The sequence below is a fragment of the Rhamphochromis sp. 'chilingali' genome, assembly GCF_963969265.1.
Source record: "Rhamphochromis sp. 'chilingali' genome assembly, chromosome: 15".
NCBI lineage: Eukaryota > Metazoa > Chordata > Actinopteri > Cichliformes > Cichlidae > Rhamphochromis > Rhamphochromis sp. 'chilingali'.
The window spans coordinates 18016709-18044387 of NC_137942.1; the positions used below are offsets into that span (position 1 = coordinate 18016709).

A 27679-nucleotide genomic window follows, 5' to 3' on the forward strand; every position below is an offset into this window, starting at 1 on the left:
GTTCTAACTCCTATAGCTGTGGGAAGAACTGACGAGTGCACTTGAATTTTGATACTGGACTTGTCTTCTAACATGAGGTTGCGAGATGGTGCTGGTCTGTCTCGAATGAGGGTTGTATATGGAAGGAGATCCAGTTTTGAGTGACTTGCAGCTCATCAATAACACCAACAATGCACAGGTGGATGGCAGGATTATATTAAATATGGAGCTGTCAGGCAGGAGGAAGAAAACACAAGTTCCGGGATTTAGTGAAGGACAGAGCAAAATGGCAGCACTAACATGAGATTTTTAGTGATGATTGGAAACAATACTTATGTATTATATACTGCTGGGGGGGAAGAGATCAAGGAACATTTTTTTTTAAAAAAAAATTTAGATCAGATTTGAAATATTCGAGCTGAATCTGAAATGTGCTGTTTGTCCATCAATAAAATGACTCGTCAGCAGACATAATCAACCCTTTGAGGGCCAGCATCAAAGTCAAGGCAATGCATAAAACATCGATCTGAAGAATAATCAAACTGCTTCATGCAGTGCCAACGTCTAATAGTACAAAATGGGTGAATTAAGACATGATTCAGTTTAATCTGCAGTAACTGAGCTGGTCTCTGAGACATGCTGTCTGTCATGCCTGATTCCAGCACTGGAGGAAACTAGATTGCTCACTGTGGTAGATGAATTTCATTTAGGAACTTATTTCTCTACTTACAAGACAATCAGTTGGGGTGTTGGGTGGACAACTGTGAATGTGTCATCATGGCCAACATTTCTGCTGCTCCCAATAATCTCTCTATATGAACATTTTGGTGGCTGACCAAAGTTGCATGAGTGTCTTTGCAACATGAGTGACATCAGTTCACTGTGAAAACAAAACATAAGTTCAGAACCCTTGGCATTAATGTCATCGCCCTCTTTTCTTTTCGTTATTTTGTTATTGTTTTTATCGTTAACTCGGTTTTCCTGGGTCTTTTTACGTATGTTATGAATAAATCTTCTTTTTTTCGGTACCGGTGCTACTTTTATTTTGTTGTATTTATCCGCGACACCTTAAACGCCGGTCCGTGAAAATATTGTCGGGCACAAACCGGTCCGTGGCGCGAAAAAGGTTGGAGACCGCTGCCTTAGAGGGAACATTGACAGGAGCGTTTAAACCTTTAATAGCTTCAAAATCTTTTCCACTTAAGTCCGTCCTTGATATGAAAGCATATTGGCGATAACAGCTCCTTCAGCCTGTCTGGCTCTTTTCATTATGTTTATATTATAACCTACATATATCTGAGAATAAGGATGACCTCTGCTGTAGTTCCTGTTTCCTGCCGCTATAAAAGATAACATTTAACTCATTATCTTGTTCAAAGAGGAGAGCATGCACTTCGGCATAGCCTCTTATTGGCTGACCTGAGACAGATGTTGATTCAGGGTTTTTATTCTGTAGGAAATAAACCATTTAAGTGACAAAAAATAATAATAATTTGATTTAGTAGCTCCATAAAATACAGCAAACATCTAGGCCTGCATTGTTGGCACCTCCCCTGGATTTTAAAATGTCTTGAATTGAGGTACAGATCACCAGACACCCCATCCTAGCTGGGCTTTATGTTTGACACCCCTGATCTACAGCGACTGTAAAGCTTTACAGCTTGGAGATGCTTCATGAGGAATGTTGTAAAGCTTATAGTTAGAAGAGGCTTAATCCTGTAACATTATGTTGGCAGTTTCAGATGCCGTGCATTGTGACACCCTGAGGTCTGAGGACTTTGATGATTTTTCCCAGTAAGTTTGAAAAGAGCAAACACCTGGAAAACAAACTTCTCCTCCCTTATGGTGTCATGGTGCAGTTGTAACGGGTGTCTTAAAAAAATAATTTATATTTCACCAAAGATCCATCCTGTAGTGTTATTTTGCTTTGTCAGTTTTGGTTATGAATATGTGTTTATTTATATATATTTATTTTCTGTATTTATTTTTTGGGAGCTTTTATTTGGTTTGTGTGACCTTTGACCTTTGATGCATTTTGTCTCACAGTTTTGTCAGATGTTTTAGTGTGAATTGTTGTTTCTCTGTCGAGTACAGCACTTTATTGCAGCATGCTAATTAGCCGATCTCAGGTTAGGGCACAGGAGCATGCAGGTGGTTTCTCATGTGGTCCGCTATTCTTCTCTCTCCCCTGAAGGTGTGCGTGCAGAAGCCCACCTTCAGATTTGATTTATTTTTCTTTTGAACAGGTATGTGAGCTCCCTCTTTTATTTTTGTGTCATGTGTAGGACCTACTGGTTATATCTTTTAGTTGTTTGTAATTCATGTTCACTGCTTCAACTTATTGTTAAATATATGTAACTAAAAATATGTAAAATTGCCACTGGTAAATGGGGTCTCCCTAGAGCTTAATTTTGTTGTTGATGAGGAAATGTCACAATTCAGTGCATTTTAATTTCTTATATATGTTTAAAGATGTGTTCGAGTATTTTAATAGATCAATTTGTTATTGTGTTGCACCTCAGTCGCCTAGAGGCCCCGCTGAGGAGAGGTGTGCATGCAGAAGCCCAGTAAGATGAAGTTGCTGTACGGATTTATTTTTATTTTGAACAGTCGCCTTGACGCACCGCTGAGGAGAGTTATGGGAGAATAAATCCGCCCCAGCTGCCAAAGTGAGAGTTGACTCCTCTGGTCATTCGCACAGCACAACGCAGAGAACACGGCGATCGGAGTTTCAGGCCAGACCGGCTACACAGTGTTAAAGGTGGATTAATATAACATAGAAGAGAAGCACTGTAAGTCCTTAAAAGTGTTTTAAAGTGTTAACTTCTGTTAAAGTGTTGACTTCTGACTCGTTGGTTCAACACACACATTCATTGCCTTCTTTATGTCTCACACATTTCTTGAAACAAATAGACTCAGTGAGCCTGCTGCTGGAGGCAAATAAAGTTTAATCATCCCTGCTGACACGATCTCCAGAAGGCTGAATTATTCTTAATACACCTCTCACCCTACAGTCGACATGTCCATATTGAAACTTTGGACATAAAATGGTCTTTTACGTGACTGCTAAACTAGAAACCCTTAAATCCATGATGGTGTTGCTCTTTAATAGCCTCATCCAAATATTTGGAATATCAAACTTCCTCTTCACGACTAGCAGAGCTTGTTTCTCTGGTTTCATTTACAAGAAAAGCAAAACATAAAAGGAGCTACGACTGTCCTCACACAAACAACAGCAGCAGACTTACACAGGTACGTTCTCTCATTTCCTTTTGGATTCATTTTTGCTTACTTTCACTCACATGACTGATTACCCTCGTCTCTAATGCAGTATTTATTTTATATTTACATGAAAAATGATCTATAAGTCTGCAATATTACAGTTTTGACAAACGTAATCAGTTTAACTTTCTGACACAGGGAGAGGTGAGTATCATGAAACCTGGTTGTTGTCGTGTCGCACGCACTGCTTTAGATACTGGACTCGTTTCTGAGCCACACCTGACAACATAAATAAAATTCTGGTTTAAAAGCAGTGTAATGAATAAAATAAAAGCATGTTTGGTCATGGCTATAAAATATGCTTCACTTCTTTGTTAAAGAATTACTTAGTTTGCTTTGTTTAATTAATCCTCTGTAAACTGAGTGTTGAGCGATCCTTCCCTGTTATTTATCTGAAGCTGACAGGAGGCTTCAGCCAACAAGTTACAGATACAAGTTATTAGTGTGATTTTCTCTCTTTATGTCACAAAGTTAAAGCTGTTTGAGAAAACAACATTTCTCACTAACAAGCCTCTCTTAACACCCTCTTAATTAAAAGTAAACTCTAATATTAAAAAAGTAACTTTTGATTTCAACTGAAGAAAACAACATTTTAAATTCCAACCCATAATAGATGGTATAAACCAGAGAGGAGACAAACAAGTAAAACCTGTTTCAGTGTTTGTGTGGCTGAATGACTATCAAATTATAAACTAGGAATACATTTAAAGCTGTTTTAATCATGATTATCCTATTAATCACAATATAATTAATAATATAAAGTATGCATGAACAATAAAAACAGTGACTTCTTAAATCTCCACAGGATGAAGATGTTTGGAAGAATGATGAGCTGCTGTGTGGCTCTCCTCCTGACCTTCAGCTCTGTGTCAGCTGTAAGAAAGCTCAACTCAATCACTGATCTGAGGTCAGTAGGCTTTGGCCAGTCTGTGCCTGAGCAGGGCATTTGGTTGCTCCGCTGGTTTGCCAGTGAAATTGACATTGACATAAACGGTGACATAAGTCTGACCTTTGACCCAAATAGTTTTGATTATGGCTCACATCATTATCGCAACGATGAACAGCTGTTAGACCCACTGCCGTGGGGATATGACTACTACAGTCTTGGGAATATCCATCAACAAGGATCGTTGCGACTTCCACATTATGTCACTCACCCTCAATCAGAGCACGAGTACGGCAACAGGGCTCGGATTATAATCAGAGTCTGGGAGCAGAATGTGGGACGGCGAACTTCACAGAGAATAGACCGAGTCTATATCACACAGCATTATGAGACATCTGAACATCGAGGGACAGATTATGATCCACTACATACATATCGGGTCACTACTAACCTCTTAAGAGCATTGAGGAGGTTTTTCTTGGACCCTATTAACTTACTGATGTCTCTCAGAGATGATTCCCAGTTTTCAGAGGAAAGAAACACAAGAAACACGTGGGGCTACGTTGCCTGTCTTGGACTATTGCTGTTCACTGTGATGCAGGAGAACCATTCCTCTCACAACAGACGTCAGAATGATTGGTTCACTTGGGTCGGTTATTCAATCTGTTTGATTTTCATTATTTATTTATTTTTTTGTTTTTGGTCTTCTGTATCTTGAAAACTTGCCCAAGTATTAATTTAATTAAAATCAGTATCAGCACACAGAATGTGCTGTGTTTGCATCGCTAAAACTTCCCATTGTCAAATCCCTCTTGAATAAAATAATATAATATAATATAATATAATATAATATAATATAATATAATATAATATAATATAATATAATATAATATAATATAATATAATTATTATGATTATTATGGATTTGAAATTTTCCATAATTGGTACGATTATTGCGAAAGAACTTTTAAAATCAAAATAGTTACTATTTGAATATTAATTGCAACTATGGTGTTTTGCAATCAAGCCTTCGTCACTGTGCAGACAGTGATCTTATTAAAGGGGTTAAATTATATCTGCCTGAATACAGACACTGGCATTATTGGAGTCTTATGGGAACCATTCTCAGATTGTTAAATAAAACTTAGAAGGTCGGGATTATTTACCATGTGAATTCCACAATGCAGATGACATCTATATTTAAGGCTGTAACCGAATCAGCTTCTTTTTTTAAAAAAGAAGCTGATTTACTGATTTATTTTTTGGTTGACTACTGCAACGATATTTTTATTAAAGAGCAGACTTCCAGTAAGATATTTAATTTTTTTTTAAACTTACTTCAGATAAATCACTGAGAAAGTTTGGGCCCTAAATTTATACCTGACATGTTTAATTAATATGAACCTGGCAGGTATCTGCAGTAGAGCCGCTCATCCTGTGGTGCCTTGATGTGAAAATAAAGAGGGTGATATGACATTTAGTAGCGCTGCTGCCTGCTGCTCAAACAAACTGTCTTAGATCGTCTCCAACTATATCCCTTTCTATTTCAATAATCGTGTAAGTTGTTAAATTAACACCACATGGTCTCATATTTCATGCCTTTCCTTACAATGGGTTTATTCATCATATAGTCCATTTTGGGGAAATGTGCTTATTATCATCAGTCATCTTTGTGTTATTGGAACAGCAATAAATGAACATTTCAGCATCATCTGCTTGACTCGTGCACATTCGTCACTGAGCATCACTTTCATCCAAACATCCACAGTCAACAATGGTTCTTCTTTAGGAGTCTCTAAACTTGTTGTCTCCTCTTTAGATTTTCATTTGGATTATTATGTACATCAATTTCATTTATTACAGTTCTGTCACAACGCTGGCTCCTGTTGCTGCCTGTTTTATGCATTCATTTTCTATTGGGTGTTATGTTTGATGCCCCTGATCCACAGTGACTGTTTCTTTACAGCTTGGAGATGTTTCATGAGGAATGTTGTAAAGCTTAGAGTTAGATGACATTTGATCCTGTAACATTATTTTGTCAGTTTTAGATGCTGTGCATCGTGACACCCTGACTCTGAGCTCTTTGATGATTTTATTTCCACAATGTAAGCAAAGAGCAAACACCTTGAAAACAGACTTCTCCTCCAGTATGGTGTCACGCTCCAGTATTAAAAGTGTACTAATATAACTAAAGAGAGAAGTACTGTAATCCTAAACAAAGTTCTACAGGGTCACTCACTGCTAAAGTGTTGACTTCTGACTCACTGGTCGACTGCACACATTCATTCATTAAAATACTTTTATGCCAACATTTACATGGTTTTCTTTGTGTTTCACAGACTTTTAGTACAAATCAAATCAAAAATGAAACTCAATTTTAGTTACAGTTTGAGATAATGAAACTAAAAGTCTGAGTTGTAACACACACAATCACATCTTTCTATGTATGAATGATCTCAAAGTTATTATATGATGACAGTAACTATAGAACGCCTTTAAATAAGGAAACTTGAATGACCAAACAAATCATACAAGAAAACACTGCCACTGAATAAATGTGTACACTATTTGAAATTCATTTGTAACCAGCTCCTATATTACAGACACTACTGCAACCTCTCACCCTACAGTGGGGCAGACACGCCCATATTCAAACTTTGGCCATAAACTTGCTCATAAAATGATCAATAATTTGCTTTCACGTGACTGTTAAACTAGAAACCCTTAAATCCATGATGGCGTTGCTCTTTAATAGCCTCATCTAAATATCTGGATTGTCAACATTCATCTTCGCCACTAGCGGAGCTTATTGCTCTGGTTTCATTTACCAGGAAAGCAAAACTTAAAGGGAGTTACGACTGTCCTCACACAAACAACAGCAGACTTACAAAGGTAAGTTCTCTCATTTCCTCATGGATTCCTTTTCACTTACTTTCACTCACATGATTTTGCCCTAATGCAGAATTTATTCTATATTTAAAGATACAATGAAGTGGGTTTAACATGAAGTGCATTACACTGCACTTAAATTACAAGCATACTCATTCACATGAAAAATGATCTATAAGTCTGTAGTATAATTACAATTTAGAAAAATGTCATAGTTTCACTTTCTGGCACAGGGAGAGGTGTGTATCATGACACCTGTTTGTTGTCGTGCCGCACGCACTGCTTTCGCTACTGGATTAGTTTTTCCGTTTTCAGCGTTTTGATTTCAGTTTTGATTTCGGTCCGGAGCCACTGGACGGCCAGTAACAACCTCGGTTAACACTGCTTAATTTAAATCATCGCTCCCTGGGATATTTTGGATTAAGGACGCTAGTGGCAAACTTGCTAACGGGTCATCGGGGTAACGCTACGAGCGCGTCTCTAAATATGGGCCGAAGAAAGGACCGACAGCTGAGGAAGGCGATGATATTAAGTCGCTGGAGTTTATGACAGGGGAGATTTCTACGGAGCCCCGCAAGGGACATAGGAGGGAAAAAAGTAAGATGAACTTTTGCGAGATAAACGTTTAAGATATTTTCAGGCGTGAATGTAGCCGTGTAAAAAATCAAATATCTGATCGGTTTATCAAGACATCACATATTTGCAAAAGTGCTCCGACGTTTTCGGAGACGTCTGTTACCCACCAGCTCGAAGCTAACAGGAGATCGAGACATAAATTAACATATGCCAGGGGGTGTAATATAAAAAAGTTAAATACATTCAAATAATTTGTAATTAGTACAAACAGTGGCTCTGCTATGCTCCAATCGCTCCATATTGTGGCCAATCACATGCGAGGATATGATAATATCATTATGTGAAAAACAGAGAGGGTGAGAGACGCGGCAGTCTTCAGGTGAAGGCAGATGGATTATTCTGGTTTTCAAATTGGACAACACCTTCTTTATAGTCTGTAATTTATACAGTCATAACAACACAACTCAGGCCAAATCTATGTGCATACAATTATCTGAGAAACTTGATTTTTTTTTTTTAATCAAAATATAAAGGAGCCCACATGATTCTTGGAGGAGATTAATTACAATGATGCTCCAGACGATCTTATAGATAGAGTGCCAATAAGAACATCTCAACACTCAAAATTTAAAAGCACTGCATTTTTCTGTGAACAACTTGCAGTTATAGATGTATGGAGATTCTTCAACTCTGATACAAAAGAGTTTACCTGGAGCAATGCAAATAGATCTCTACAATCCAGAATTGATTTGTGGTTAATATCTTCTTCATGTTTACATTTTGTTTCAGAATCTTCTCATGATTTTGCTCCATTAACTGATCACAAATTGATCACAATTCACTTAGTTGGCAATAAACAAAGTCAAAGTAAACTACGTGGTTTTTGGAAGCTAAATAATAATTTATTGAATGATGATACATTTTGTAGTATAGTGGAAAAAACGGCAGAACAGATGGAAAAAACTAAAACTATATTGAACTTATGGCTCCAAAGAGACCTATCCATTTTTGGTAGAATCCTTTTGACTAAAGCTGAAGGTGTTTCCAGATTTGTGTATCCAGCTCTTTCCCTTAATGTGTATGATTCCACATGTAAAAATGTTAATAGCTTATTTGTTAACTTTGTATGGAAGAATAAGCACCATCATCTAAAAAAATCATTGCTTTGTGGACCTAAAGATAAAGGTGGTTTTGGCCTTCTGGACTTCATGGACCTGAACTATACATTTAAGGTGAAATGGCTAAAAGAATGCTTAAAATCTCCTGGATCATTATGGCATTTCATTCCACATAACATTTTTAGAAATGTTGGAGGTTTACAGTTCCTATTGTCTTGTAATTATAGTATATCAAAGTTACCAGTTAAAATGTCTGCATTTTATCAACAGGCATTGTTGGCTTGGAAATTATGTTATTCACATAACTTTTCTCCACATAGATCTATTATCTGGAATAACGAATGTATTACTAAGAGGAACAAATCACTATATTTGCAGAATTGGATTGATAAAAATATAATATATTTAAAAGACTTATTTGACTCTGAAGGCCAGCTACTTAGTTACAATGACTTTATTACAGAAAAAATATTCCCTATCAAATTTAAAGATTTTAGCTCTGTAATAAAGTCCATTCCCAGTGGACTGACTGAGTTGATGAAAAGCTACAAAACACAGAACACACCACATGCATCCGTTAACACTCTTTATATAAATGGTATTGATTTCTTAAGCAAGAAATGCACCAATAAACATATTAGAGAATGTTTGTATAATGCGAAGAAAATAACTCCAAGAGGGAAGTTTTTTCGGAATGCTATTTTTGATAATATCAACTGGGATAAAGCGTGGCTTGTTCCTTTTAGATTTTGTATTACAAACAAAGTTAGAGAATTACATTTGAAAATATTACATAACATATATCCATCTAACACGTACATTTCAAGATTCTGTGACATTGCTAGAAAATGTACCTTTTGTAAAACTGAACTTGAAAGTGTTACCCATTTGTTTTATGGCTGTTCATATAGTGCTACATTTTGGAGAGAGCTTGAAAATTATATACTGTGCAAGACAACATACGAAATCAAAATTGAAGGGAAGAACATTATCACTTATTTTGAAACTAAAGAAAAAAAAAATATGTGCCATTGTCAATTTTTCTATCTTATTAGGGAAATTCCATATATATAAATGTAAATTTCAAAACTCAACCCCATCATTTAATTTGTTTTTGATTGAAATTGAATATTACTTAAACTCTCTTAAATTAACTTCCAATAAAAAAGATTTATCATTGATTGAAATTCATTCAGAAATGTTTAACGAATGAGCTGTCACAACTTTCAAGTACAAAGTTGTTATGAAGTCTGTCACATCCCCCCCCCCCCCTTTCTTTTTCTTTATTTATTTATCCTTCTTATTTCATTGTACTGTATATTGTTACTCTTATTTGCCTTGTATGTCTACTGTACAAACTGAACTAGAATGACTGACTGTTCGCTTTATAATTTCAATAAAGTTAAAGTTTAAAAAAAAGGCCCTGAAAAGGAAATACAGAAAAGAAAAAAAGAGAGAGAGCAGGCAACACAATGCTTTTGTCTCCCCAGAAAGCTTCAACTCTACTTTGCAGGACAACAACACCTGTGTTAGGTGTTTCTGTGTTGTGTTTGGTGTTTCAGTCATCTTTGGTCTTCTGTATCTGGCATACTCACTTATATATTAATTTAACTACAATCAGTGTCAACACACAGATTAAATAGAGCATTTTATTACAGTGTACTGCCACTGACTGCAAAACCCTTGAGCAAACCGTGTTTCGCCATCAGTCTTCCTCCTGCAGTCTTGATACACTCCCTTTTTTCTTTTCCTCAGAAGCTCAGCCCCTAAAGTCTTTTTCCTGACATTTTCCCTGCAGCACTGAAGACTGAAGTTGTCAATCCTTCTTGAAAAAACAGAGAAATTGGTATATTTTACACTATAATATTTATTGTCTCTATTATTGGTTTCAAAGTATCCATAAGATTGTTGAAAATGTAGTTTGTTTTTATTCAGCCAATTTTGTTCTGTCTATGCTTCCTTTAATAGAGGGTGGCTTATCATAACTACGCAGATAACACCCTGATTTAAGGCTGTAAGTGAGTCAGCTTTTTCGAGAGAAATTGCTAATTTATGGATTTATTTTTTGTTCCCCAACTTTCCCCATTTCTATTTTAATAATCAGCTAAATTTTTTAATTTCACACCACATCATCTCATATTTCATGACTTTCCTTAATAAGGGTTTATTAATTTTATAGTAAATAAACCCAGTTAGTTTGATCTCACATTGTGTGTGATAAAAAGAAAAATAAATTACAACCAGAACTCCATGTCCTAAGAATCAGTCAGCTACAACACTTTGTTACAACCAGTTGAATAACAGGAGTTGTTCCATTGTACACTTTGAAATGGTGTTTCCTTGCTTGAACTGAAAACCTTAAAGACTTAGATGCAAAACAAAACAAGAAGAGAAACAAAGGTTTCTCTTTAGGACTTTGTGAACTTGTTTTCTCCTTTTTAGCTTAATTTGTTTTTGTTTTTTATCTACATGAATCTTATTTATTACACTTCTGTAACAACACTGGCTCCCGTTTCTGTCTGTTTTTTGTGCGCATTTTCTATTTTCAATGCATGTTGCTGCTTTCTTCATGTTCTATCTATCTGTATGTATCCCAAACAACCCAAATATTAGAGAAACAAACATCTTGTGACACATCCTGTGTTGGAATCATCAATTTAACTGACAGACGTTTTGCTGACTTATTCTTCTGTTCAATCAGGTTCAACAGCTTGTTAAGGTCTACAAATACTTTTTACACATTTAGATGTTTGCAGGTGTTTATTTGTAGACATGTAAATTATATATATTTTCCTCTACTTGGTCTGGAAATAAAAATTCTGAACAAAACTTTTGATTAATTTGTGTGTAATTTATTTGCTACAAAGAAAAAGAGCTGGATGAACATCCGACTCTGTGGTGATGCCATCTTGTTTGCCAGTGGGTGGAATGATGGACAAAGGAGCTGGATGAACATCTCTTCTTCTTTACGGGCAGTGGTGTCACTGGTGACGTCTGAAACCTCGCTGGTTCAGAAGGTGGTCTGAGCATTGGTGTGATTTATGAACATGTATAAATTTGCGTGTTAGCGTTCGTGTTGGGTTTTCATCTGTGAGACAGAGGAGCTTGATTTTAAAGAGCCAGCTGAAAGGAGAAGGGTTTCCCCCTGGGTGGAAACACTTTTAGCTGAATGTTACATATAAACATTACTACTAAAACATTCACAAGTTGGGTTTTTTTTTTGTTAAGTTAAATGAAACAAAATTAATACACTTTTAAGTATTTATTGTGTGCCAATTAACTGGGGCACAACACATCACCTATGAGTGTCTGTGCTGTGGGATACTGGTGCACGCCTGCCTCCTCACCATTATGTGAAAGAAAATACCATCAGCCCAATATTCATGAGCACAGTCACTGTCCCATCTTTTGAAAACACCACAACAGGTTTAACATAAACTTCTCATATCCTGTTGGATTTATTTAAACACTGAGTGAAGTCTTACTGACAGGTTTTTGACATTGATAGAGCTCAACAGCCACGAGGCCTCACAGGTGGTTGAAATGACAATAAAGGTTTTGACCAGCAGGGGGCGTGGTCAGATGAAGCCTCGAGAAATTAAACTTACTTTGAACCAGCTGGACTGAAAGTTTTAAGGTTTCATGAGGCTTTACGAGGCTTCATCTGCACACTTCTGACACCTGACCGGTGCCCACATACTACTTCATCAAGAATCATGGGTTAGAGCAGCTCAGCATATAATATCAAATTATTTATTTACTCTGAACAGCCCCATAAACAATGCCTGCAGTTACAAACATTCAAGGTTATGTTGCTATTGTATTTGTCGAACTAGTCTCAATTTTATTTAGGAAGGTTCCTAATGCTTGGCAGCAGGGCTGGACCCTCAGGGGTGGCACGTGCCATCCTAAATTAATCTCTTGGTTTTATTTCTTGTTGTCAGTAGCAACCGATGCCGATGCCAGAGCACATCGTGAATCAACACCATGGGCATTTCAGATTTTACACAACTATTATTTTGTCAGTGTGTGATGAATGAAAAGTTCCTGTTATTCACTTTGTTTATTACTTTGTAGTTTGGATGCCCGCAGGTGAGGTCTTTATCAAATGCAAAAGGCAGAAATTCATGTCCTTCACATTTTCCATTCAGTGCGCTATAATGGAGTCCTAGCTGGGTTGTGTGTTTGACACCCCTGATCTACATTGACTGTAAAGTTTTACAGCTTGGAGATGTTTCACGTGAAATGTTGTAAAGCTTACGGTTAGAAGAGGTTTAATCCTGTAACATTATGTTGACAGTTTCAGCGGCCGTGCGTTGTGACACCCTGACTCTGGCCCCTTTGAAGATTTTGAACAGCAAGTAAGCAAAGAGCAAATACCTGGAAAACGAACTCCTCCTCCCTTATGGTGTCAGTTTAAAGATGAATCAGTATAACAAAAGAAAAAACTATTTTAGTCCTTAATAAAGCTCTATGACATCAGTCACTGCTAAAGTTTTGACTTTGACTGATTGATTTAATGTAGACATACATTTAAATACATCTATGCCAAGATTTGCATTGTTTTCTTGGTGTCTCACAGATTTCTTAGAACAAACAAATAGAGTGACTGGACCACCTGGTGCAGGCAAATCCAGTTTACTTAATCTGTCTTAAATGATTCAAAGAAGGCGGAAATACTGGTTGAACTGGCTGACCCCTGGCAGAGTTCCACACAGCTGTCCAAGAACTTTCAAAACACAGAGGCGTGGTGATCGTAGAAGCATAGGTTCACTGTCGGCATTACAGTAAGTGCATCACAGTTTGTTTGTTTTTTTAAATTAGAAAAGAACTGTTAAACTAGAAACACTTAAATCCATGATGGTGTTCCTCTTTTACAGCCTCATCCAAATAGTTGGATTATCAGACTTCATCTTATCAACTAGCAGAACTTGTTGGTCTGGTTTCACTTACCAGGAAAAGCAAAACATACAGGGAGCTACGACTGTCCTCACACAAACAGCAGCAGCAGCAGGCTTACACAGGTAAGTTCTCTCATTTTCTGGGGAATTCATTCCAATTTATTTTCACTCACATGACTTTACCCTGTTTTCTAATGCTCCATTTATTCTACCAATGACAAAATATTTAAAGATACGATGAAATGGATTGTACTTTGTCCACTTTCTCTTAAATTGGAAGCATACTCATTCAAGTGCAAAATGATCTAGTTTTGATGTTATTAGTTTAACTTTCTGACACATGGAGAGGTGAGTATCATGAAACCACCTGACAACATAAATAAATAAAATTATGGGTTAACAGAAGTGTAATGGCTAAGTGGCACTCAAATATGTAGTTGTTTCAATAGATAGATAGATAGATAGATAGATAGATAGATAGATAGATAGATAGATAGATAGATAGATAGATAGATAGATAGATAGATAGATAGATAGATAGATAGATAGATAGATAGATAGATAGATAGATAGATAGATACCTTTTTTAGTCCCACGAGTGGGAAATTTCATGTTAAACAATTTGCTAATGGCTATAAATATGTCTCAATTCTTTGTTAAAGAATTATTTAGTTTGCTTTGTTTAATTAATCCTCTGACAACTTATTGTTGAGCGATCCTTCCCTGTTTATCTGAAGCTCACGTTACAGATACAAGTTATTAGTGTGATTTTCTCTCTTTATGTCACAAAGTTAAAGCTGTTTGAGAAAACCACATTTCTTAATAAAAAAGCCTCTCGTAACAATTAATCAAAAAAGTAACTTTTGATTTCAGTTGAAGAAAGCAAAATTTTAAAATGCAATTCCAACCCATAATAGATGGTATAAACCAGAGAGGAGAAAAACAAGTAAAACCTGTTTCAGAGTTTGTGTGGCTGAATGGCTATCAAATTATAAACTAGGAATACATTAAAAGCTGTCTTAATCATTAACATCTGTTAATATGCAGTCATGACATAATCATTAGATTCATCACTGGTGAAAATCATGTAATGAATGTCAGAATATAAAGTATGCATGAACAATAAAAACAGTGACTTCTTAAATCTCCACAGGATGAAGATGTTTGGAAGAATGATGAGCTGCTGTGTGGCTCTCCTCCTGACCTTCAGCTCTGTGTCAGCTGTAAGATGAAAGCTCAACTCAATCACTGATCTGAGGTCAGTAGGCTTTGGCCAGTCCGTGAATGAGCACAGCTTCCGGTTGCTCCACTGGTTTGCCAATGCAGTTGACATCAACATGAATGGTGACATAAGTCTGACCTTTGGCCCAAATAGTGGTGATTATGGCTCACATCATTATCGCAACGATGAAAAGCTGTTAGAGCCACCGCCGTGGGGATATCAGTACTACAGTCTTGGTAATATCCATCGAGAAGGATCGTTGCGACTTCCACATCATGTCTTCCAATCAGAGCACGAGTACGGCAACAGGGCTCGGATCATAATCAGAGTCAGGGAGCAGAATGTGGGATGGCGAACTTCACAGATAATAGACCGAGTCTATATCACACAGCATTATGAGACCTATGAAGATCGACAGACAGCGTATGATCCACAACATACATATGAGGTCACCACTGACCTGTTAACAGAGTTGAGAAGGTTTTCCTTGGACCGTGATAACATCAACTTACAGTCTCGCAGAGTAGTCCAGGAGAACTATTCCTCTCACGAGTACAACAGACGTCCGCATGATGTGCTCCAGAGTTCACAGAGCCATCAAAACAATGATTTTTTCTTTTCAGAAAGGTACAACTCTAATTTGCATTTCCAATCTCAGGACAACAACACTTGTGTTTATTGTTTCATCTGTGCTGTTGTGATTGTTGCTTCACTTGTTTTTGGTCTTCTGTATCTGTCATACTCACGTAAATAGTAATTCAACTAAACTCAATGTCAACACTCATATTGAATTGAGCTTTTCTGTTTTGCCACTTATTGCAAAACCCTTGAGCAAACTGTGTGGCATCGTTCATCTTGTTCTTCATGTCCTGCCAGACTTTTTCCCCTCAGTCACTTAGCCCCTGCAGCCTTTTTCCTGGTATTTTCCCTTGTGAAAAAGACAGAAATTTACATATTTTTACATTATAAGACAGTATAATAATTATTCACTTTATTCTTGGTCTCTATTTATTCTTCAGATAGTTGAAAACCAAATTAGTGAGTACCTGAATATTAATAGCTACCATGAAATCTTCCAATCAGGCTTTCATCAGTGTCACAGCACAGAAGCTGCTCTCATGCAGTGCCGTAGCTCCGCAAACGCACATAACGCACACTGCGTAGGGCACCAAATGGCCGGTAGGGCACCAAAAAAATCAGGGTCGTAAAAAAAAAAAGTAAACCATATTAATACTATAAATATCATATGCATTAATATGGTTAAACAATACAAAAGCAACATAAAACAATTTTCCCGAGAAAAGGGGTGAATCTGCTTTGTGCCCTGTCTCCAGTCTCCTCCTGGTGCCCCCCCACTCCCAGTGGTCTGTTCTATAATTGGTAAACACCTGTTTGAACATGGCCTCAAAACGGCAACAGGAGTCGGGAGCGGAGAAAAGAAAGAAGAAGAGGAAGCGTGATGAAACTCAGGCGTCGCTTGCCGGTAAGGCAATGTTTAAATAATAATAATAAAAAAAGTTCATTATTGTAGCCCTTGCTTGCACGCTCATGTCCGTCAACTCTGTGATAGCTCCTGTTAGCAGTGTTCATACTGTGTTAACAAATGTTGCAAATGATTGATGTTGGGTAGTTTGTTTACGTTGTGGATATGAATATAGAATGGACTACTAAAAGCAACTCATCATGGTCACTCAATTGACGGTTTTCAGATAACGTTAGCAATCGTGACTCACGATTGCTAACGTTATCGTGATTCGTGAGACTAGCATTTCCCTCCTCAGGTTGCTAGCTGGCTAACGTCATGCATGCTACTGATTAACCTTAACTTTGGGATAGGTCAGTAATGCAGTCAAGTATTATTATCAGATTAGACAAGATTACTTTGTATGTTGCTGCATTTCAGGATATCTATAAAGACGCATATCTTATTTATGCCATTGACGTCTGAACACATAAATAGTTCTCGTCTTTCTTTAGGTTCATAGATCAAGGGCGACATCTGTTGGTGAAACTGTAATATGAAACCTATATCTTCCAGTAATATAGATTTCCTACTTGCGCATTTATATCAAATTATGTACAGCATGTTTATATTGCCATTTGCCATTATGAAAATCTATACATGTAAAATATAGTTAGTAATTTTTAAATGTACCAGTGACTTACTTAATTTATTAGTCTTATAATGCAATCTTTCGTAGGCCTACTGTAGATTCAAAATTGTATTTCTGTAAAATCCCTGAATATTTTCTCTTGTATGCAGGGTCAATGCTTAAATATGTTCAAGGAGGATCTCAAGGACAGGATGAACCATCCAGTAGTAGTGCCATCCCTGGACATCAACCACCAGCCATTGTAGACCCTGCAACAATCCCTAGCCAAGAAGAACAAGAACCATCAACCACCAGTTCAGGTACAGTTCCATACACAAGTACCACTGAGAGTCCTGTCACTGAGAGACTATCAGAAAGTGACACTGTGGAGACATGTGTGCCCCCTTCAACCGATCCTGCTCTTTGGCCAGCTCACATTGTAGATGCTGATCGTGTTGAAATTGTGCGGAGAGGTCCTTTTAATGTCAGCTCTGATTTTAATTTTCCAAAGGGGCCTGATGGAAGAGCATTTCACACTAGCCTTAAGTTCAAAATTCTTCCCAATGGAGAAAAGGTTCACCGGAGCTGGTTAGTGTACTCACCGCAGAACAATGCTGTGTTCTGCTTTGCATGTAAGCTTTTCAGTGTGAAGGATATAAAGCTGAGTACAGAGGGCTTCAGTGACTGGTCGAACATCAACATCCGTTTGAGGGGTCATGAGAACCTCCTTTAACCTTATTTATTTGTTTAACTGTCATGTTTGTTGTTATTTAATTAAACAAATTCCACTGAGAAATTCAAAAGTATTAATGTTTTTTTTTTTTTTTTCAGTGGCGGGGGGGGGGGGCACCATAAAGCATTTGTGCTTAGGGCACCCAAATGGCTAGCAACGGCCCTGCTCTCATGAAAGGTGTGAAATTATATTTGGTATAGTAATGCTACTTCTTACCACAATATTCAGTACTGTTGATCATAATATGGCATTATCATCTCACAGGAATCATTCTTAGACCATTTAAATCAAACTTAGAAGGTGGGGATTGTTTACATTTTGTCTCTATTGACAAAGCTGATTCATGGATTTCTTTATGGGTTGACTACTGCACTTCTTTTCTTGCAGTAGAGCGGGTCACTTTGTGTTGCCTTGATGTGAAAATAAAGAGGATGATGTGACATTTAGTTTCTGCCCACTGCTTGAACAAACTGCCTCAGATCTTCACTAGTTTTATCAAATTCTATTTTTAAAAACATGGAACATTTCAAATAAAATCACAGCATCTCGCATTTCATGATATTTCCTAAAACGTGTTTATTCGTCGCATGTTGAATTTTGTGTGGGATAAAAGAAAAACAAATTACAACCACTTATACCTAAAACTGCAGGGGTATAGTAGGTATACGTACTAAAAAGTTGTACAAACTGTCAGTGATCAACACATGATCACCAGGAGCTGAAGAAGTCATCAGAATATTACAGTGAAGTGGTGTTTGCTTGCTTGGACTGAAAACCTGAAACACTCAGATGCCTGTGCCGCATTTTCCTATTAAAACTGCCAAGAAACAACAAGAAACAACAAGAAAGTGTTTAATAACAGTTTTATGGAGCTTGAGGCGACTGTTGTTGTGATTTGGCGCTGAATAAATAAAATTGAATTGAACTGAATTTACAAAACAACAGTTTGTGAATCAGTGTGGCTCGTTTGAGGAGAATGCACAATTACTCTGATGGATAAATGACACGTGTTGATTGAGAGTCTGTTTCACTGATGGGTTTGTGTTCTTTCTGTAATCTTGAAAACGCTGTTCAATAAAATATATTTTCACGTGTGTGATGTGTCGTAACTGTCTTGACTAAAAGTCATATTTTCAAATTCAAATTCAAATTCAAATTCAAATTTTATTTGTCATGTACACAGTCATACACAGTACGATATGTAGTGAAATGCTTGGACAACTGCTCGTGACCTAAAGAAAACAAAAAAGGAAAAGGCTATGAATAAGATAGGAAATAAATATGAAAAATTAAAAAGGGTAAATTTAACTAGGAAGGAATAAAATATAAATTAAGGTTAAAAATGAAATAACTGTACAACACAAATTAGAATGAAGGGTAAATTTAACTGGGAAGAATAAGATAAAATATATAAATTAAAGTTGAAAATAAAATAACTGTACAACAAAATACACAATACACAATATAGAACTATATAAGAATGTATGAAGAAATCTAAATATAAATAAATATATACACAATAACAGCAGCTGTACAAGTATTAACCGGAAATGAAGAATATAGTGACCAGTGTTGTGCAAAAACAAAGTCCAGAAAGTCCAGTGTGTGTGTAAGAACCATATGTGTGGGTCAGTACTGTGTGGTGGTGTGATTGAGAGACCGTATCGCCTGCGGGAAGAAGCTCCTCCTCAGTCTCTCTGTGTTGTATTTTATATATTAGTTTATTTTTTCAGTAATACAAATTAAGTTTCCCAGAGACCTGCTGACATAAAACCAACACAGTTCACTTGATTCAAATTCATCTGGGACTGTTTGTTGCAGGTCTTTCATGTTTCACAACATAGTGTATAACAAACAGCAGATAATATACAGTGGGGCAAAAAAGTATTTAGTCAGCCACCGATTGTGCAAGTTCCCCCACTTAAAATGATGACAGAGGTCAGTAATTTGCACCAGAGGTACACTTCAACTGTGAGAGACAGAATGTGAAAAAAAAATCCATGAATCCACATGGTAGGATTTGTAAAGAATTTATTCGTAAATCAGGGTGGAAAATAAGTATTTGGTCACCTCAAACAAGGAAAATCTCTGGCTCTCACAGACCTGTAACGTCTTCTGTAAGAAGCTTTTCTGTCCCCCACTCGTTACCTGTATGAATGGCACCTGTTTGAACTCATCATCTGTATAAAAGACACCTGTCCACAGCCTCAAACAGTCAGACTCCAAACTCCGCCATGGCCAAGACCAAAGAGCTTTCGAAGGACACCAGGAAAAGTATTGTAGACCTGCACCAGACTGGGAAGAGTGAATCTACAATAGGCAAGCAGCTTGGTGTGAAAAAATCAACTGTGGGAGCAATCATCAGAAAATGGAAGACATACAAGACCACTGATAATCTCCCTCGATCTGGGGCTCCACGCAAGATCTCATCCCGTGGGGTCAAAATGATCATGAGAACGGTGAGCAAAGATCCCAGAACCACACGGGGGGACCTGGTGAATGACCTGCAGAGAGCTGGGACCAAAGTAACAAAGGTCACCATCAGTAACACACTACAACGGCAGGGAATCAAATCCCGCAGTGCCAGACGTGTTCCGCTGCTGAAGCCAGTGCATGTCCAGGCCCGTCTGAAGTTTGCCAGAGAGCACATGGATGATACAGCAGAGGATTGGGAGAATGTCATGTGGTCAGATGAAACCAAAGTAGAACTTTTTGGTATAAACTCAACTCGTCGTGTTTGGAGGAAGAAGAATACTGAGTTGCATCCCAAGAACACCATACCTACTGTGAAGCATGGGGGTGGAAACATCATGCTATGGGGCTGTTTTTCTGCCAAGGGGACAGGACGACTGATCCGTGTTAAGGACAGAATGAATGGGGCCATGTATCGTGAGATTTTGAGCCAAAACCTCCTTCCATCAGTGAGAACTTTGAAGATGAAACGAGGCTGGGTCTTCCAACATGACAATGATCCAAAACACACCGCCCGGGCAACAAAGGAGTGGCTCCGTAAGAAGCATTTGAAAGTCCTGGAGTGGCCTAGCCAGTCTCCAGACCTCAACCCCATAGAAAATCTGTGGCGGGAGTTGAAAGTCCGTGTTGCTCGGCGACAGCCCCAAAACATCACTGCTCTCGAGAAGATCTGCATGGAGGAATGGGCCAAAATACCAGCTACTGTGTGTGCAAACCTGGTAAAGCCCTATAGTAAACGTTTGACCTCTGTTATTGCCAACAAAGGTTATGTTACAAAGTATTGAGTTGTATTTTTGTTATTGACCAAATACTTATTTTCCACCCTGATTTACGAATAAATTCTTTACAAATCCTACCATGTGGATTCATGGATTTTTTTTTCACATTCTGTCTCTCACAGTTGAAGTGTACCTCTGGTGCAAATTACTGACCTCTGTCATCATTTTAAGTGGGGGAACTTGCACAATCGGTGGCTGACTAAATACTTTTTTGCCCCACTGTATGTTGTTTCAATAATACTGTATCATGAGTGACAGTGAGATGTCGTATTGTGGGGTGTCTATTGATTCCCACATTTACTAACCAGACTATGTTCTAGTTAAGAAGGTTACAAAGGAAGCTTTGAAGCAGTTTTACTTAGTATTTAAAGAATTCAGTCAGCTCTTATTATGACTGCTAAACACTCATTTCCTGATTATTTCCTTTCATTTACAATAAAAACATAACCTTGAGTATATGTAATTGCAGGGCTTTTTAATTGGGCTGATTCTCTATATTGTAGTTTCAGCTTCCAGTTATTTATGCAGCCAAGTTATATATGTGTAAAAAACAACACTTGATCCCTTTGAAACAGGTAACGAGCTGCAACTTAAGTGAATCTGCCCATTTTCTGGGCCTGATGTTGGGTCAGGTGCGAGTGTGCCAGCACAGCAACCAATGAAGTCTCTTCTCTGTCCTGAATCAGGACCAGTCACCCCACATGTTTCTTATCTGTCATAGTTGTCATGGAAATGGGTCTCATGATCCAGTGTTTGTGTTTTTGGTTTAATATTCTTTGATTACTGTTGCTCTTGGTTTTGGTTATTCTTATTTTTCAAGCTCTCAGCAATCTTAGTTCTCCCTCCCTCTATTTTCATCTTTTTGTTTAGTTTCTGTTCCCGTGTCCCACGTGTCATGTCTAGTCACCCTGGTCTCTATGTTCGCTCTTTTTTCCCAGTCAGCTGTGCCTCCTTGTCAAGTCTGCGTCTCCGTGCCTGTTTTGTTCTACTTTGATAGTCTCTTGTTCTGTGTTCAGTGTGTTGAGTTTTACTTCTCCTTTGTCTTGTTATGTCAGATTAGTCCCAGCTGTGTTTCCCTCCAGTTTCCCATTCCCTCGTTGCTTCCTTGTGTATTTGAGCCCCGTGTTTTCCTCTGTCCTCTATCCCTTCGTTAACAATCATACACCCTCATCGCTGTGTGTTTCTGTCGTACTCCTTGTATTTCCGAGTTCTCTGTTCCCAGTTCAGTTTCTTATTTTTTGGTTATGAGTTTCTTGTTTTTGGGTTTGTTTTCTGTTTTCTGTGTAAGACTTTTTCCAGCAGTAAAGCTGCTGTTTTGAGTTTACTCTGTGTTCGAGTCCTACATTCTGCCTGCCACGCAGAAAACCATGACAGTAGTTGGGAATCATCAGCACTGCTTCTAAACCGTCAGCTTATGTCATTTTCTTGCACAGAAAACTCTCTGATCAGCAGGTTGGTAGTCACCTGGTATGTTCTGGATTATACCTCGTGCCCTAATTTTCAGATGTTTCATAATGCTGTGTGATATACACTTGGTCTATTATCATACATCATTCTGCTCCCTGACTCTAATTATAATTTGAGTCCCATTACTTCTCCCATTGTCTGCCACATACAGTACAAAGAAACTAACTAACATTTTGTCAATGCTTAAAAACAAAAAACAGAATCAAATTTCTTGGGGAAAAAGACGAATTTCTATAGCAGATAATTAAATAACAGAAAAGCTGACCTACAGTGACCTACAGTGACCTACAGTGAAGTTTCACGGTTAAACAAGGTTTAATCCTGTAACATTATTTCAGATGCTGTGCTTAGTAACACCCTGACTCTGAGCTCTTTGATGACTTTCAACAGCAAGTAAGCAAACAGCAAATACCTGGAAAACGAACTCGTCCTCGCAATTGTGTGATGCTGCACAATTAAAGGTGGATTCATATAACAAAAGAAAGAACTATTTTAGTCCTTAACAAAGCTCTATGGCATCTCTCACTGCTAAAGTATTGACTTTGACTCATTGGTCTAATGTAGACATTCATTTAAATACGTCTATGCCAACATTTGCATTGTTTTCTTTGTGTCTCACAGATTTCATAGAACAAACAAATGGACTCAGAGGACCAGCTGGTGCAGGCAAATCCAGTTTATTCAACCCTGGTGACATAATTTCTAGAAGACAGAAATACTGACATTGTTCCTTGCAGCTGTCGAAGGACTTTCAAAACACAGAGATGTGATGATTAAAGAAGCATAGATTCATTGTGGGCATTACAGTAAGTGCATCAAAGGGTTTTTGTGCAGTGTATGACTAATATTTAATCAAAATGATAGCTGGAAGACAATCAGTATCGGGTGCATGTGGAGTGTTTGAAGTTCTGCCATAAAATATCTTAGTTTGATAAATGATGACAATAAAAAAAGGGTTGAGTTGTAACACAATCACATCTTTCTACATATGAATGATCTCAAAAGTTTTATAGTATGATGGTAACTATAGAACAACATTAAATGGATTAAATAAAACCTGAATTACCAAACAAATCGTACAAGAAAACACTGCCATTAAAAACATGTACACTCTATTTTAAATTTATTCATAAGCTTCGACATTGGAGACTCTACTACATCTCTGACCCTGGACTCTTTTGCTGGCTCATTCTTACTTTCATTTAGGTTCAAGTTCTACAAATGCTTTCTGCACATTTAGACTGTTACGACCCCCTCTGCTAGAGGCCAGGGGGAGAGTAACAGCTCTTACACAGGAATCTAACAGAAACAGGGATTGTATTACCAATTGTATAACTGAAAACCATGAGGGCTGCGCACAGCAAGCCAATGGGCAACGTTACATACACACACAAAGGGCATTTTAGATAAGTAAATGAGGCTTGAGGAAGGGAGGAAGAGTAACTCAATACGACAAACCCTACTCAGCTAACCTCGGCTTTGCACACACAGTTTAACTAGTAGGCATTCACAGCGAGTCGAAAAGGCAGACTGCGCTCTCTGTAAAGCAGGGAGAGTGGGATCACTGGTGACGTCTGAAACCTCGCATATTACAGAATGTAACACCTGCATATGTGTAAAAAAAAAAGAAAAAAGGCTTTGATTTTGCCACCCTACTTGATTTCTCCATTTGCCACCCTAAGAAAGTTTCTCTAGATCTGCCCCCTTTTGGTGTCATAATAAGAGCTGACTGAATTCTCTAAATACTAAGTATTCAAAGTTTCAAAGCTTCATTTCTAACCTTCTTTATTAGAAGACACTCTGGTAAGTAGATGTGGGAATCACCAGACACCCCACAATACGACATCACAATAGGTCTCTCATGATACGATATTATTGCAACAAACAAACTAACTAACTAAGTCTGTTGTTCAGATGAACACCAAGGTACCTGTGGCTGTCCACAGCCTCAATGTCCATACCCTGGATGTTCAGTGGTTGCAGTGGAGAATGCTTGTGCCTGCGGAAGTCTACCACCAGCTCCAGATCAACGCCAGTAAAACCAAGGAGCTGGTGGTAGACTTCCGCAGGTACAAGCATTCTCCACTGCAACCACTGAACATCCAGGGTATGGACATTGAGGCTGTGGACAGCCACAGGTACCTTGGTGTTCATCTGAACAACAGACTGGACTGGACTCATAACTCAGACGCCCTCTACAGGAAAGGGCAGAGCAGGTTGTACCTGCTGCGGAGACTCAGGTCGTTTGGGGTGGAGGGCCCACTCCTGAAGACCTTCTATGACTCTGTAGTGGCTTCTGCTATCTTTTATGGCGTGGTCTGCTGGGGCGGCAGCATCTCTGCTGGGGACAGGAAGAGACTGAACAGGGTGATCCGAAGGGCCAGCTCTGTTCTAGGATGCCCTCTGGACCCAGTGGAGGTGGTGAGTGACAGGAGAATGGCGGCTAAGCTGTCATCCCTGATGGACAACATCTCCCACCCCATGCAGCAGACTGTGACAGCACTGAGCAGCTCCTTCAGTGGGAGACTGCGGCACCCACGGTGTGGGACGGAGAGATTTCGCAGGTCTTTCCTCCCCACTGCTGTCAGACTCCATAATAAAGACTTTAACTGAACAAACACACACATCTACACATGTGCAATAACACTAAGTGCAATAATCCTTTCTGGCATCGTTGTATTTTTACTCAGTTGTATATAGCATTCGTATTCTATTTTTATCTTATTGTATATTTTTATTCTATTTTATTCTACTGTATATAGTATAGTATTTTATTCTATTCTGTACAGTTGTGTACTGTATTTATTCTTATTGTATTCTAATTTTTGCGTCATAACTTTTGCACTGTCCACTTCCTGCTGTGACAAAACAAATTTCCCACGTGTGGGACTAATAAAGGTTATCTTATCTTATCTTATCTTAACTAACATTTTGTCAGTGTTTAAAAGCAAATAAACAGAATCAGTTTTGGGAGGGAAAAGATGAATTTCTATAGCAGATAATTAAATAATAATGTGTGCTGTATTGATCCCCGTGGGGAAATTACTTTTCCCCATTTTACTCATTCACTCAGTGAAGCAGTGGGCAGGCACGCAGGGAGCAGTGTGTAGGGACGGTATCTTGCTCAGGGGTACCTCAGGGTAGCCGTTCAGTGGATTCGAACCCCCGACCTTCTGATCATGTGGCAACCACTCGACCTTCTGACCTATCTAATTAAAACATGCTTAAAAGGTAAAAATTCATTGGGCTGTAGTGGAGTCCTAGCTGGGCTTTATGTTTGACACCCCTGATCTACAGAGACTGTAAAACTTTACTGCTTGGAGATGTTTCATGAGGTTATGGTACTACGGTGGCCCCTAGAGACAAAGCATGTACAAACTCCAAAACACGTGCAAACTCCAAAACACATGCAAACTCCAAAACACGTGCAAACTGTCCTGTGGTCTCAGCCTCAGATACTTATCAAATCACACAAAGCTCTTGTAGAAACAAACAAACAAATGAACAAAAGATGTTCTCCTTCATTTCTGTCAAACAAAGTTGTATGACACGTTTCCAGCGGTTAGTATCATGGTTGCTAGGCAACCTGGGAAGCGCAACGGAGACTAGAGCGTCCTATACAGCCCATGTTTGCAACAAACTTGCCGTTTATTTTGCAAATCGAGCTCAACACTGCCCCTAGCGTCCTGGAGCACTTCCGTTGTGTTTTGGAATTTGCATGTGTTTTGGAGTTTGTGCGTGCTTTGTCTCTAGTGGCCACCGTACAGATCAGGTTTAATCCTGTAACATTATTTTGACAGCTTCAGACACACTGACTCTGAGATCTTTGTTGACTTTGAACAGCAAGTAAACAAAGAGCAAATGCCTGGAAAGTAAACTCCTCCTCCTTTATGATGTCATGGTTAAGTATTAAAGGTGGATTGATATAACAACATAGAGGCCTTTTTTAGTCCTTAATAAAGCTCTATGGCGTCACTCACTACTAAAGTATTGACTTCTGACTCATTGGTCTATTGTAGCCATTCATTTAAATACATCTATGCCAACATTTACATTTTTTCCTTTATGTCTCACAGATTCCTTAGAAGAAGAAAAAAGAACTCAGTGGACCAGCTGGTGCAGGCAAATCCAGTTTACTTAACCCTGCTGACACGATTTCTATAGGGCAGAATTACTGACAGTGTTCCTTGCAGCTGTTGAAGGACTTTAAAAGCACAGAAACATGATGATCGTAGAATATAGATTCATTGTGGGCATTGTGCGTCACAGGTTCGTTTGTTTTTTCCGTCTAAAGAGTGCAGTCCAGTGAAACAGTGGAGCTCATGAATAATATTTAATCAAAGACAGGACTGAAAGACATCTTAAATCACTGCTGAGTAGGCTGCAGTGGATGGGCAGCGCATAAAGTTCTCCCATTAAACATCTTAGTTTGATAAAAGAAGGACCTTTTTTTTTAAAGGAAAACTACTGGCGGCAGCTAGCGTTACCTCTTAGCCTCCTGGTATCAATGATAAAATCCTAGTGGAATTAGTCATTGCATTTACAAGACTTCTAGAAAATGTGACCTCTGATGTTTTAGTAAAAACATTCAAATAAAAAATGACGCAAACTTTTAGTTGAAGTTTGATATAATGAAACTAAAAGTTTGAGTTGTATTTTTATCAATTTCCTCCTTTATTTTATTTTATTTTTCTCTGTCTTCCTTGTTTAAAATACTTTTGGAAAAGCAATAAATAAATCTTTGGGGGGGGAAAGTTTGAGTTGTAACACAATCACATCTTTCTACATATGACGGCAGAAAGATATAAGATTATATGATGACAGCAATGATAGAACACCTTTAAACGATGAAAACCTGAATTACCAAACAAATCATACAAGAAAACGCTGCCATTAAAAACATCTGTACACTATTTGAAATTCATTTGTAACCAGCTTCTAGATTACAGACACTACTGCAATCTCTCACCCTGCAGTCCGGCAGACACGTCCATATTCAAACTTTGGACCTAAACCTGCTCGTAAAAAGATCAATAATTTGCATTTATGTGACTGCTAAACTACTACTGGTGTTGCTCTTTGATAGCCTCATCTAAATAGCTGGATTATCAAACTTCCTCTTGACGACTAGCGGAGCTTATTGCTCTGGTTTCATTTACCAGGAAACGCAAAACATAAAGGGAGCTACGACTGTCCTCACACAAACAGCAGCAGCAGACTTACACAGGTACGTTCTCTCATTTCCTGGTGGATTCATTTTTACTTACTGTCACTCACATGAC

The 27679-nt window shown here is 38.1% G+C and overlaps 1 protein-coding gene across 1 annotated transcript; it reads left to right on the plus strand.

Annotated features, from left to right (window-relative positions):
• The first annotated feature begins 6821 nt into the window (after positions 1-6821).
• On the plus strand, positions 6822-24348 carry LOC308412265 (uncharacterized protein). Its single transcript, XM_080906482.1, has 5 exons — positions 6822-7039; positions 14785-15480; positions 16188-16336; positions 17117-17266; positions 23019-24348. Exons 3-5 carry the CDS (start codon positions 16252-16254, stop codon positions 23117-23119), a joined length of 336 nt encoding a protein of 111 aa, XP_080762608.1. The 5' UTR covers positions 6822-7039; positions 14785-15480; positions 16188-16251; the 3' UTR covers positions 23120-24348.
• The last annotated feature ends 3331 nt before the right edge of the window (positions 24349-27679 follow it).